The 13,923-nt window shown below is 37.2% G+C and overlaps 1 protein-coding gene across 1 annotated transcript in view; it reads left to right on the top strand.

Moving 5' to 3' along the window:
- LOC131522692 (ryanodine receptor 3) overlaps positions 1 to 13,923 on the top strand; it is a 188,814-nt gene that overhangs the window by 35,642 nt on the left and 139,249 nt on the right. Inside the window, 5 exon segments of the mRNA XM_058748334.1 lie at positions 5,490 to 5,564; positions 7,329 to 7,407; positions 7,484 to 7,596; positions 8,853 to 8,952; positions 9,081 to 9,174. Of these exon segments, the coding sequence (XP_058604317.1) occupies positions 5,490 to 5,564; positions 7,329 to 7,407; positions 7,484 to 7,596; positions 8,853 to 8,952; positions 9,081 to 9,174 (461 nt within the window).

The following is a 13,923-nucleotide window of genomic DNA, read 5'->3' as shown; positions in this document are numbered from 1 at the left end:
CATACAGATTTAATTGAGTTCTTTCCCAAATTGCAGTGACTGCTCTAAAATATGAGACACCAATGTTTCAGGAGATTAGAACACAGAATATGACACATGCTTATTTGATCATTGTTTTATTTGTGTATATGATTTAAGATTAACAGTTTTTTCCAAAGCATTGTTAGATGTCAGTGTTTCTTGTTTCCTATGCAAAGATTTAATTTCAAAAATAGCATCATAGCTACTAAACTATATCTTACGATTTTAAAACTGTATTTAACTTCAGAACGATCTCAAAGTAAAAAGAGGTGCTAAAGTCTGATTTTGTGGTGGCTGTACTTTAAATTAAATCCAAGCGAAGAGTACTACAATGCTTTCGGTTCGGTATGCATTAAAACCTGAACGATTCACTGGACTAATCCTTTTACATTTGGAAAATAAAAGAGCTTAAAGTGTGTGAAATATAATGTTCAACAAGGCAGCCCAAACGACAATGATCTTGTATCGACAATATCCAGAGATATTGTCAAAAACATCAATTATTGGCAATATTAAGAGGATTTGGCATTTCCAATTAATGTAGGCCTGTTACATTCTTATTTTTATTAGGCCTATTATTATTATTATGAAGTTACTTTTATTATTAAATTAAAATTACAATTAATATATAATAATAATAATATTCGCCCCGCAATATTACCGCATAACTAACGCGCTGCGAGGATAATAAAAGATTAGGCATATGCAAAATAAGATGGGACCATTGCAACTGGCCCACCTTTACAGGTACTCGGCCCTGCACCAACTGTGAGCCAGTGGCACCGTTTTCCTTCTCTTCTCCTTTCAAGCACCAGATCAAGGATTGGCTACCTCTCTCAACTGTACAAGGTTTGGTGGTTATAGCCGGTCATCAGATGGGCACCCCCTTCCTTGGTGTTTCACCGATTTAAGCCCGTGACACCTCCGGCGGGCTCGACAGCATCCTGGATCTACCCCTGCTGACCACCACCCAATTGTATGTCGTTGTTCGTCCTTCAACAGGTTGGCTCTGCCACCGCACCTCCCGCTGTATCCAGATCCAGAGCCTGTTCGGTGACTTTGCCTACCAGCCGTTTCCTGGCCATCCCTTCAATCCCCAGTAGCCCAAGGGTTCTCCAGAGTGACTGCCCAGCAAAACCCCTGCAGCCGACTTCTAGTGGTAAATTCCAGGCCTTCCATCCATTTTGCTGGCTCTTGAGGATAAGGCCTTGAAATTTCTTGAGCTTGCGCTCATGGGCCACCTCCATCCTTTCTTGCCAGGGTACAGTTAACTCCATGAGCACCATCTGCTTGGTGCCTCTCGCCCAGAGAACAATATCCAGTCTGAGGCTAGTGTGTGCTATCTCCTCTGGGAATTTGAGCTGTTTCTTCAGGTCTGCCCGCATCTCCCAATCATTTGCTGAGGCCAGGACCCCTCTACTCTGTCCTGCTGCAATGCTGTCGAACTGGATAAAGTGGTGCCCACCGGGAAGTTTAACCTTCTTTCTTGCCTGTTCCACACCATCCGCCAACTGAGACAGGATCTTATCATGACGCCACCAGAATTTCCCATCTGCCAAACTTGACTGGCACACTGAGAGGACATGTTCAAGGTTGGCTTCCACATATGGCGCTTTTCCACTGCATGGTACGGCACGGCTCGGCACGGTACGGCACGGCTCAGTTCGGCTCGGTTTGCGTTTCCACTGCAGTTTAGTACCGCTTTAGAGTGGGCGGGATTATTCACGTGTCGTTATAGTTGCGCCGCCTCTACTGCCGTGACATCATCGTAATCGCGCCAAAAACAAACACACAACAATGGAGCATATCGACGGAATGGTGTTCTTCATTCTCGGCATGTGGATGTTTTTAACAGCAAGACGTCGCCCCATCAAGCTCTCGCTGGATCCGCTCCTCGGCTATCAACGAGAGGAACGTCTGTACTTCCTCAGCAGACCACGAAACAGCCATTTTTTGGTTGATACAAACAAAAGTTGCGACCGATCCTTTGCTGGCTGTGCTGATTTAAATCTAGCGGGTCTGTTGTGTCTCGTGTCGCAAGTTCAGTGACGCAGTAATGACGATTTTCTCCGGCCAATCAGTGATCAGCAGAGTTTACACGTCACGTTTTGGTAACGGTACGGTTCGCTTGGAACCTCGGCCGAGGTGGTACTAAAAAAAGTACCAGGTACCAGGTACCGTACCCAGTGGAAAACCCCCCAAAAGTGAGCCGTACTGAACCGTACCGTGCCGTACCATGCAGTGGAAAAGCGCCAATAGTGTGCAGCTGGGGCTCTCTGCCATCCCCCAAATACGGAGGTTTGATGGAGTAGGAAAAACATTATAGACGGAACACATCAAGAACACTTTATCCGGTGTCCTTCCATGGTCCAAATGTCCTGCCACGTCAGGGCCCTTTCTTGTACGCCCTCCCACCTTGTCCAGCTGCTCTGTTTTTTCATGGCAACAGCCTGGACATGCCGGGTTTCCTCCTCTACCTTGCGGACCTCCCTCTGTATCATGCTGCGCTGATCCTTTGGGTCAGCTTTGTTCCAGCTCATTCTGGTGAGGCAACCCAGTCCAAGCCTGCCTTGAGCTACTGTTCCAATAATGTCAGCATGCTGCATCCGGTCCTCAGGCTCAGTCAGTGCTCTGCTGGCTGACCACTTACGACCTATCCTGACCACAATGCCTGCCTGGCGTACTCTCTCGTCCTTGTTGTCTTGCAGCATCATGACCTGGCGTGTCTTTGTTGCTTTATACTCCTCAAGTACTGATGTCACTGGCAGCTGCAGCTTGCTACCTTTGCTGTAAAGGCCAATGGAGCAGAACTTCTTGGGACACAAAGCCACCTCCTTAGATGGGTGTTAATCTTCCTCTCCAATCTCACGACGGTAGAGACAGGTACCTCATAAACAAGCAGAGGCCAGAGCAGTCTAGGAAGTACCCCTTGTTGGTAACCCCAGGCTTTGTATTTGTAGGGTAGGCCGCACTTCTCTAAGGATGTCATCCAGGTGTCTACTTGGATAATCATCTCCGTCACACTCTGTTTATCGTTGAGGTCTTCCCTATCCCACTTCCCAGGCTCTTCACTGGTCTCTCTAGGACCGTTGGGATGATGGTGTCTTTGATCCTGAAGCAGAACCGGTCCTGAATGTGCCACTTCCTCAATACCAGGCTTCTGGACTTTTCAGGTTTAAACTCCATTCTTGCCCAATCGGTGAGCTCCACCAGATCCTCCAAAATCCATCTCCCTTCAGGTACTGATTTTGCTGTGATGGTGAGGTCATCCATAAATGCTCTTACAGGTACCTGCTGGATGCCACTGGCCAATACTGCACCCCGCCGCAACTTCTCTGTCTGACTTAACGAGAAGGTTAATCGCTGCCAAAAACAAGATCACTGAAATCGTGCAGCCAGTGACAATGTCTAGCCTCTGCCATTCGGTGGTAAAATCTCCACAGGTGAAGCGCATTTAGAAGTTGTCAAAGTAACACTGCAAGAGCTTCTGGAAACGCTCTGGGACATGGTTGGTTTTCAGTGTCAACTCCACCAGCTTATGGGGTATGTCACAGTGACATTCAGCTCTTCGCAAGGTCTTAATGCGCTCCCTCAGGTTGTCACAAATTTCTGTGAGTGCTGGTCTGTCATCTGCTGTTGCTTCACGAAATGCCTTCCTCAGTCTCCGCAGATCCCCTCTAAGTATTGCTATCTCCATCCACGGCTGGATGTGTGTTTCAGCCTTCAGCTCTTTCTTTCCAAAGCGATCCGCACCTATGCTCCAAATAATGGAAGCCATAGCCTTGAGCTTCTTCCCCACATCTCCTGCCAAGGCTGTTTCCAGCACCTCGTCCACATCATGATCAAACATCTCCCACTCCTTCCTTGCCACTGCAGCAGGCCAGTTCACAGGTTCCTTTCGGACCACTCCTGCACATGTATCCTGTCCAGTTTGTCTAATGTCCTGTGTACCCTCCATTGTCTGGTGCTTTGTGTCCTACGATACATCGATGATGCTGTCTCTGCTCCCATCTTTATCATGTGCCTGGAGATTCTTGTACATTATGTTCAGGTTGCAAGCACTTCATCATCGACTGATGTATCTTCAGACCCCTCTCATTTTTACATATCCTCCCACATCTGCAGACCTGAGATAAATCGCTTGGCTTTTCCATGGTCGATTGTCCATCATGAGTGGTCATAACAATGGTCTGTCCTGTAGGCCGATCATCCCAATTTTTTTATTTCTGTTTTGGTTATTTTAGTACATCAGGTTAAGCTAAAGCTTATAAACTAAATGAAATAAAATATGTTTTTTAAATTATGTATTTTAGATATTTATTTCCTTTTTTATGTATTTGTTTTATAATTTCAGTTAACATTTATTTTATTTCAATTAATGAAGAATATTTTTATGGTTTTAGTTTTAACTATAAAAACCTTTGGTCATTAGAACTCGTGATGGTTAAACTGACCCGCCTCGAGTAATCTGAGGGTTACGGTCTCAGTGTTGATGGTTTACGGGTGGTTTAGTGTCTCTTCATGATCTGTTTGAAGCTGCAGGGCTTTTGTTTAAAGGTCAGGCGTCTTTAAGGTCCAGGCGAAGCTGCTTTTTCCCCCCCGTGGATCATAAAGGTCTCCTCATTGGCTGCTGTGAGTCTGATGACCCACGACAGCTCTGATATTTGGCTTCGGTCTCTTGGAGTACATTTGCCATCGCTGGACAGATGCAATAACCCATACAGCAAATAAATAAATTCTGGCCAAAGTGCATTTCAAATATATGCTAAATACATGTGAACCGTCAATGAAATATATTTTTGAAATTTAAAATATATGAAGAGTTCCTTTGCAAAAAAAAGATAACTCCGTTTTTAACAATTTTCAGAAATCATGTTTTTTCATTGTGCATTCCAATTAATCTCAATCAAACTGCAGTTGGGTTATTTTGATTAGGTTAAAAAATAACTACAAAATCCTAAAAATGATAACATAATAAAAAAACATGATTTTGGGAAAAAATAAATAAATACATTTTTATATATATTTTGAAAATTATTTTAAAATATTAAATTTTTTTGCTGTGTGGGAAATGCATATGATATTATTTGCCTATGGTGCACTCTCAGAAATAAAGGTACAAAAGCTGTCATTGGGGCGGTACACTTTTGTACCTATTAGGTTCAAATATGTACACTTTAAGTACTAATATGTACCTTTAAGGTACCAAAATGGACCCTTTAGGTACAAACATGTACCTTTTGAAAAGGTACCGCCCCAGTGACAGCTTTTGTACCTTTATTTCTGAGAGTGTGTATTCGTTGTGTAACGATGGCAAACTGAAGATAAGTGAGTGTTTATCATCTGAAGCTGTTTTGTTGTTTCTTCACGCCTCTCGCAGCAGTTCATCAGAAAGGTGAGTGATTCTCACTGAGCTCGTGTTATTATCTGTGTGTTTGATGGACTGACAGTAATGGTTGTGTTTTCAGACGGCTCAGAGCGGAGGACACCGGACCTTACTCTACGGTCACGCTATTCTCCTCAGACACTCCTTCAGCGGGATGGTTCGTCAGCCTTCGCCTCATCAGATCAGTTTGATGTGGAAGCCTGGTTCTGCCTTTGAATTGAAAAAATTAAGTAATAGTGACTTTATCACACATTTCTGAGAAAAAGGGTCAGAATTGCAAGATATGAAGTCATTATTGTGAGATATAAAATTAAGAATTATGAAAATTAAAATGATTAATTGTGTGATTTAAAATGAAGAATTATGAGATATAAAATGAAGAATTATGAGATTTAAAACGAAGAATTGTGAGATTTAAAATGAAGAATTATGAGATTTAAAAAGAAGAATTATGAGATATAAAATGAAGAATTATGAGATTTAAAATGAAGAATTATGAGATTTAAAATGAAGAATTATGAGATTTAAAATGAAGAATTATGAGATTTAAAATGAAGAATTAAGAGATCTAAAATGAAGAATTATGAGATTTAAAATGAAGAATTAAGAGATTTAAAATGAAGAATTATGAGATTTAAAATGAAGAATTAAGAGATCTAAAATGAAGAATTATGAGATTTAAAATGAAGAATTAAGAGATCTAAAATGAAGAATTAAGAGATTTAAAATGAAGAATTATGAGATTTAAAACGAAGAATTAAGAGATCTAAAATGAAGAATTAAGAGATTTAAAATGAAGAATTAAGAGATTTAAAATGAAGAATTAAGAGATTTAAAATGAAGAATTATGAGATTTAAAATGAAGAATTATGAGATTTAAAATGAAGAATTATGAGATTTAAAATGAAGAATTATGAGATTTAAAACGAAGAATTAAGAGATCTAAAATGAAGAATTAAGAGATTTAAAATGAAGAATTAAGAGATTTAAAACGAAGAATTATGAGATTTAAAAGCGAAGAATTATGAGATTTAAAACGAAGAATTATGAGATTTAAAATGAAGAATTATGAGATTTAAAACGAAGAATTGAGATTTAAAACGAAGAATTATGAGATTTAAAACGAAGAATTATGAGATTTAAAACGAAGAATTATGAGATTTAAAATGAAGAATTAAGAGATTTAAAATGAAGAATTACGAGATTTAAAATGAAGAATTGCTACATATAAAATTAAGAAATGCAAGATTTCGAATTGAGAATTGTGACAGTTAAAGGTATAGAATAAAAGTAAAGAATTGCAAGATATAAACTCAGAATTGCGACATAAACTTGCATTTGCAAAAATGAAAGAATTGTGAGAAAGTCGCGACTACCTTGTTTTACTTTTTTTTTTTTTTATTCCATGGCAGAAACAAACAACAGAATTGCAAGATGTAAACTATAATCCAGAGCGTTTATATCTCGAAATTTTGGCTTTTTTCTCAGAATTATGAGGAAAATCTGAATTGTGAGAGATAAAGTCTGTTACCTTTTTTTTTAGTGCTGTCAAACAATTAATTGTGATTAATCGCATCAAAAAAATAAAAGTTTTTGTTTACATAATATGTGTGTGTGTTACTGTGTATATTTATTATGTATATATAAATACACACACATGCATGCGTATATTTCAGAATTTTTTTTAATATATTAAATATATTTATTTATAATATAAATTATATTAATATAAATATAGACATGTAAATATTTTCAAAATATACACATATATTATGCAAAAAACTTTTATTTTGGATGCGAGTAATTGCGATTAATTGTTTGACAGCACTACGTTTTTAAAATATATTTTTATTTGATCCTGAGGCAGAAATAGTTCCATAGTTCTGCAGGTTGCGTGAAAGTCTCATGTTTTCTGTTGCAGTTTCTGACGTGTTTGAAGACGTCGCGCTCGATGACGGATAAGCTGTCGTTTGATGTGGGGCTTCAGGAAGACTCGACAGGTGAAGCATGATCGTTCAGCCTGAAGGAGACGATGACAGACACACACCTGATGATCCGTGTGTTTGTGTTTCTCAGGTGAGGCCTGCTGGTGGACCATTCATCCCGCCTCTAAACAGAGATCAGAGGGAGAGAAAGTGCGTATCGGAGACGATCTCATACTCGTCAGCGTCTCATCTGAGCGATATCTGGTGAGTATCAAGTATAATAAATATATATGTAAGTCCTGACATTACACTTGATTTTCTTCAGGTGTGTGAATCTGTGGATCAGTCCAGTGTGTGAAATGAGCTTGAACATATCAAGGTCATATTCACCACCAAAAGAAAAAAAAAAAATAATAATATATGTGTGCATAATATATGTGTGTGTTGTGTGTGTGTGTGTGTGTGTGTATATATATATATATATAAATATAAATCTTTTTTTCTTTATTTGTTTATTTATTTCCATGATTACTAAGCTTTTTAGTGCTTGTAAGCATGTTCATGTTCTGTATTATAGTTTAAATTATTATTACGATTAGTAGTAGTATTAATAATGATATTAATTTATTTTTAATCATTAAATTAAATAAAATTTGCTTTATGTATGTATTTATTTAGTTTAATTGTGTATATTTTTTATTTTATTTATTTCCATAACTATTAAGCTTTTCAGGGCTGCAAACATTCATGTTTTGTTTTATTTAACTGTTTATTTAAATTAAATTGTTTATCTATTTTTATTAAAATTTCGGTTAAAAGTGCAGAATATTATATCTATTTATTTATTTATTCTCATGACAAGTATTTTCATAAGTCACAATATTTTTTATTTATTTATATTTATTAATTTATATAATAACTTTTCAATGCAGTAAGCATATTTTGTTTTATAGTTCAAATTATTAATAATAATAATATTTATTTATTTATTTGTTACTGTTTTATAGTTCAGAATTATTTATTCATTTAAGCTTTTATATATAGCTTTTTTTTTAATAGTTGATAAGGTAGCAGGAATAAGCCTCTTTTTTTAATTTTTCCAGTAAGAATTCACTCTTTGAGTATCAGCAGCTTCATACAGCAAATCAATGATTGACACTTCCAGTGTAAAAACACAGTGACTCATGGCTGTTTCTGCAGTGTGTGTGTGTGTGTGTGTATGTGTGTGTGTGTGTGTGTGTGTGTGTGTGTGTGATCTCCTGTGAGATGATCCAGTCCGGATGGGCTCAGACGTGTTCAGTGTTAGTCATTCATCCACAGGCTCAGTGTGGCTCATGATCAGCAGCTGCTGTCTGATACACGTCCAAACATCAGTGTATTTGTCAGTGGACGGTTAATTCTCCAGGTTATTCTGAGATTATTCAACCATATCACATGATACCGAGCTCCTCGGTGCAAATGCACCATGAAACAGACATGAGGTGTTGCCATGGTAACGCGTGTGCACCTGTTCTCCGCAGCATCTGTCCATATCCAATGGCAGCATCCAGGTGGATGCGTCCTTCATGCAGACGCTGTGGAACGTCCATCCCATCTGCTCCGGGAGCAACGTGGAGGAAGGTCAGAGGTTATCAGTGCCGTTTAAGCCACTCATAACAAAGTTCTGTGTATGTGTGTGTGTTGTGCTCCAGACATCATTTGTTTTCCCAGGCTCCTCAGCTGATGTTTTTATTTCTGTCGTCCTATAGGATACCTCCTTGGCGGTCATGTGATGCGTCTCTTTCACGGGCACGATGAAGTTCTGACGATCCCGGGATCTGATCAGAGTGAAGAAGAGCAGAGGTAGAAGCTCTCATCTTGTCATTGTTATTTTAGTTTATTTTAATATGTATACTAATATTTAAAATTATAAAAAAGACCCGGTACTTACTACCAAGTCGGTACAAAAAAAATGAAAACGTCACGGTACCAGATTTTTTTAAGTACCGGTGGTACCGAGTACCCGGTCAACCCGGTTCTTGACGCGTACAGCCCTATGATTTCCGCATTGCAGAAAACGCGGACGGAATCTCGGAATCCAGTTATAAAAACAGAATTTACAGTTTAGCACGGAATGTCACGGAATTTGTCAAAGTTTGGATGAATTAATCAAAAGTAGGTCATTGCATTTAAATCAAATCGCGACACATCAATTCAGATATGAATCCCGCATGTTCTGCGCGTCTCCGTATGAATGAATGAATGGCAGAGACGCACGTTTTTTTTTTTTTTTTTACTACACGCACTGATACACGCGTGACGCTTGCGGTGATTTCAGCATCTGCCGTCTCAATGAGGACATAAATACATAAACAACATCTCCAGAACTGCTCTGAGAGTCCCTTCACGAGCATTTTACCGTTTCATTTGAGTAAAACCAGCATCATATCACATAGCTACACACAGAAATGTAAAGGTATTCACCGCAACCCGTCAAAATAAAAGTTTATCTTAAAGACATTGTGCCAGAAATATATTACTATTATTTAGTAGAATGTATGTGATACTAGTACTACTGTTGAAAAAAATTAATAAATATTTATTTTTAAAGAAATAATCACACTAGTTCTTCCATAATTAAATATTAATAGTAAATCCCCTTTTACCCTCCTCGTTAGCAAAAAAATAAAATGTGTTTAAATTTCATTATTTAAAAGACAAATTAAATTTGGGTGAAACTTGTTTACTGTTTTTCATACTTTTATTACTTGCGGAAAAACTTGAAACACTATTTAAATAAGTATAAAGAATGGCGTTTGATTTTTGTACATTTTATTTTTGTTTGATTTTATTATTAAAAATGTTTTTTAATTAGCATGTGGTACCGAAATTGGTACCGAGAACCGTGGATTTTCACTGGTATCGGTGCCGAATACTGAAATTTTGGTACCGTGACAACACTAATATATATATATATATATATATATATATATATATATATATATATATATATATATATATATATATATATATATATATGTATGTATGTATGTGTGTGTGTGTATAAGTGTATATGTACATATACATATACATATACATATACATATACATATACATATACATACATACATACATACATAAATAATAATAATAAAAATAGATATCGGAAGATAAAAGTAGTAGGAAGAAGTAAATTATGAACAGTAATTGTTTTGTTTTTTTATTATAACAACAGCAACAACAAAACAATTATAAAAATTTTCCCATTGCAGCAACACAAACACAAATAAATAAACTAAATACATTTTATGTTTATTTTTGTAATGAATATTCATTTTCTTTTCTTTTTTCTTTGTAGTAATATTTTATTGGTCAAATATTATACACACAGCGTGTCAACAATAACTGGGATTTTTTCCATTACAACAACAAAAATAAGTAATAACTGGAAAAGGTTGACAAGAGAAGAACCCTGAAGAGCATTCAGCTTTTAAAGCTGTTCTTTACATCAGTTAGCAAGTCTAAGGAAATGCTGTCAGAATGATGTGTCATTTATCTGTGATGTGGGTCTGTGACGCAGCGTCTCGTAGGATCGGCGTAATGGCTGTGTGTCTATGTATAGCGAGAGTGTTTCAGACTGAAGTGGGTCGAGCTGAAGTAACCCAGGGCCGTCTGAGGATGCTGGAGATGTGATCATAGACGTATGGTCTATTTTTAGCACTGGCGTTCAGCGCGTCGTCTGCAGGATTAGATATCGGTCATCAGCTCTGACCCGTGGCGCTGCGTCCTGTCCTTGAAATCTAATCAGAGAGACGTCTTCCTCTAAAGGGTTTTCTGCAGGACCTCCTTCAGATGTATCGCAGATCTGTCACCGCAGAGGGCAGGAATGAATGATTTCTGTTATTGTATAAGTGATGGAGAGAGTGTTTGTTCATTAAAATATAGGAGAACGTCCTCTGAGATGTGCAGCGCCTTTGAACTAATCAATAAAGCCGTCGGCGATTTATGTGATGTTCGTCCTTAGAGTCATCGTTAACAGAAAACTTCTTCTAAAGCATGTTTGTTGTAGCTCAGGTTAGTTTCTCCAACTCCAACTTTATTACCAAAGCACTAATAAAACAACTAAGTTGACCAAAGTGCTGTACAGAAAGTTCAATTAAAAGAATACGATAACAAAAATAAATAGAAAATAATAACAATAATTAAAAAACAAATATATATATATATATATATATATATTACCCATAAAAACATCAATAAACAACATACAAGACAGACCCAGAAGGGTAACTACAGCAACAATACCTCAGCACTCATCCCTGATCAAAGGCTAATGAAAGAAAATATGTTTTTAACTGCTTCTTAAATTCATACAGAGATGATAATTGTCGCAAAGGCACTGGCAAACTGTTCCAAAGCCTTGGGGCAGCTACCGCAAATGCGCGGTCACCTCTGAAATTTAATTTTGATCGAGGAACATGTAGGAGATTTTGTCCATTAGATCGTAATGCTCTCTTTGACTCTTGAACATGAATAAGATCAGCAATGTATGGAGGGGCTATACCATGCAGGGATTTAAAAACAAAAACTAAAATCTTAAAATTAATTCTATAAGGTACTGGTAACCAATGCAACGATCTCAAAACAGGGGTAATGTGTTCATACTTCCGAGTACCTGTCAGTTAGTCTTGCGGCTGAATTCTGAACCATTTGTAATCTGTCCAAAAGTTTTGTTTGAGTACCGTAATAAAGTGAGTTACAATAATCTAATCGAGAAAATATAAAAACATGAATAAGCTTCTCCAAGTCTATACGTGCTAAGAAAGGCTTGATCTTACCAATCATTCTTAATTGGTAGAAGCTAGCTTTGACGATTTCACTTATTTGAGAGTTAAATTTTAAAGCCCTGTCACAGATCACACCCAAATTTTTTACTTGATGTTTCCTAAAAGGGCTTAATGTTCCCAAGTTAACTCCAGCCGTATCACTCATTTCAGAGGGACCAAATATAATGACCTCTGTTTTCGATTCATTCAGACTCAAAAAGTTAGCAGCCATCCAAGATTTCACCTCATCTACACAGGTCAACAAACAGCCCAAGGCACTGAAAGAATTTGGATTAAAAGACAAATACAGTTGAGTGTCATCAGAGTAAGAATGAAACGACACACCATATTTACCCAAAATCAATGCTAACGGTAGCATATACAGAGAAAAGAAAAAAGGTGCTAAAATAGAACCTTGCGGGACACCACAAGAAACGGGTGCCGATGCGGATACAAACTCTCCCATGCTGACCGAAAAACTCCTATTTTGAAAATATGACTTAATCCATCTTAAGGCATTTCCACAAATACCCACAGATGTTTCAAGACGAGATATGAGTATTTGATGGTCAATCGTATCAAACGCTGCCGTCAGATCTAAGAGTAAAAGTACAGTAAAATTACCGAGATCAGTCGCAAGAAAAATATCATTAAAAACTCTCAGCAAAGCTGATTCAGTGCTGTGATGTTTTTTAAAACCCGATTGAAACACTTCACAGATTTCATTTGCATCAACAAATGACTGAAGTTGCGTGAGAATGCACTTCTTCATAATTTTAGCCAAGAATGGAAGTTTTGAGATTGGTCTAAAATTAGCTAACATATTCTTATCCAAATTTGATTTCTTCAAAAGGGGTTGAACCACTGCATGTTTACAGTAGTCAGGCACAACCCCCGAAGACAAACTCTTATTAATTATAGCTACTATAAAAGGGCCAACTGAATTTAAAACTTGCTTTAACAAATGAATTGGAACAATATCTTGAGAAGTTGTAGATTTTAGATTTTAGAGTATAATATCCTCAAGGATTGGAAAAGAAATTCAAGAAATTAAAACCAACTTGAGTATTTGAAATAATTGGTCGCACATAAGGAAAAGAGACAGTAAAAAGAATGAGATTATGATCAGCTAATACAAAATCATCTATGATAATGTCACTGACTGGTAGACCAATGGACAGAATCAAATCCAGTGTGTGACCATGAGAGTGAGTAGAGCCTTTGACCATTTGCTGAAAACCTAAAGAGTCTATAAGGTTCAAAAAGTCTTTAGACAAAGTGCTTGATGGACAACAGACATGGATACTAAAATCTATAAAAAAAAATACTAAAAAGTTTAGTCAGTTTTATGATTTACCTTCATTATATGTGTGTATTATGGGTGTGCAATATTGCTGAAAGATTATATCTTAATATTGACTTAGATTTTGTTGAAAGTGATAATTAGTTGAGGTTGACCGATAGTGGGTTTTACCGATAACGATAAATGGGTTGGACCGCACTGGCTGATAACCTATTAATCAAACAAAAGTTTTTAAAATAGATACTAAATGATAAGTAACATAACATAGCAACCCAGAAAAACTATCAGTATGGGTTTTTGTCAATAACCGATTATCGGTTATTCTCTTTTAGCAAACGATTATCGGTGCCGATTAATCCGATCAATTGGTTGACCTCTAATATTTTGACATTATTTTGCTAAGTGATGGAGAGAGTGTTTGTTCTATAAAATAGGTAAACACCCTCTATTAGATAAATAAAGCCATCAGCAATCATGTGACGT

This window comes from Onychostoma macrolepis, chromosome 17, assembly GCF_012432095.1.
Source record: "Onychostoma macrolepis isolate SWU-2019 chromosome 17, ASM1243209v1, whole genome shotgun sequence".
NCBI lineage: Eukaryota > Metazoa > Chordata > Actinopteri > Cypriniformes > Cyprinidae > Onychostoma > Onychostoma macrolepis.
The sequence above is the reverse complement of the archived record's forward strand: the minus strand, read 5'-3'. Positions and strand labels throughout refer to the sequence as shown.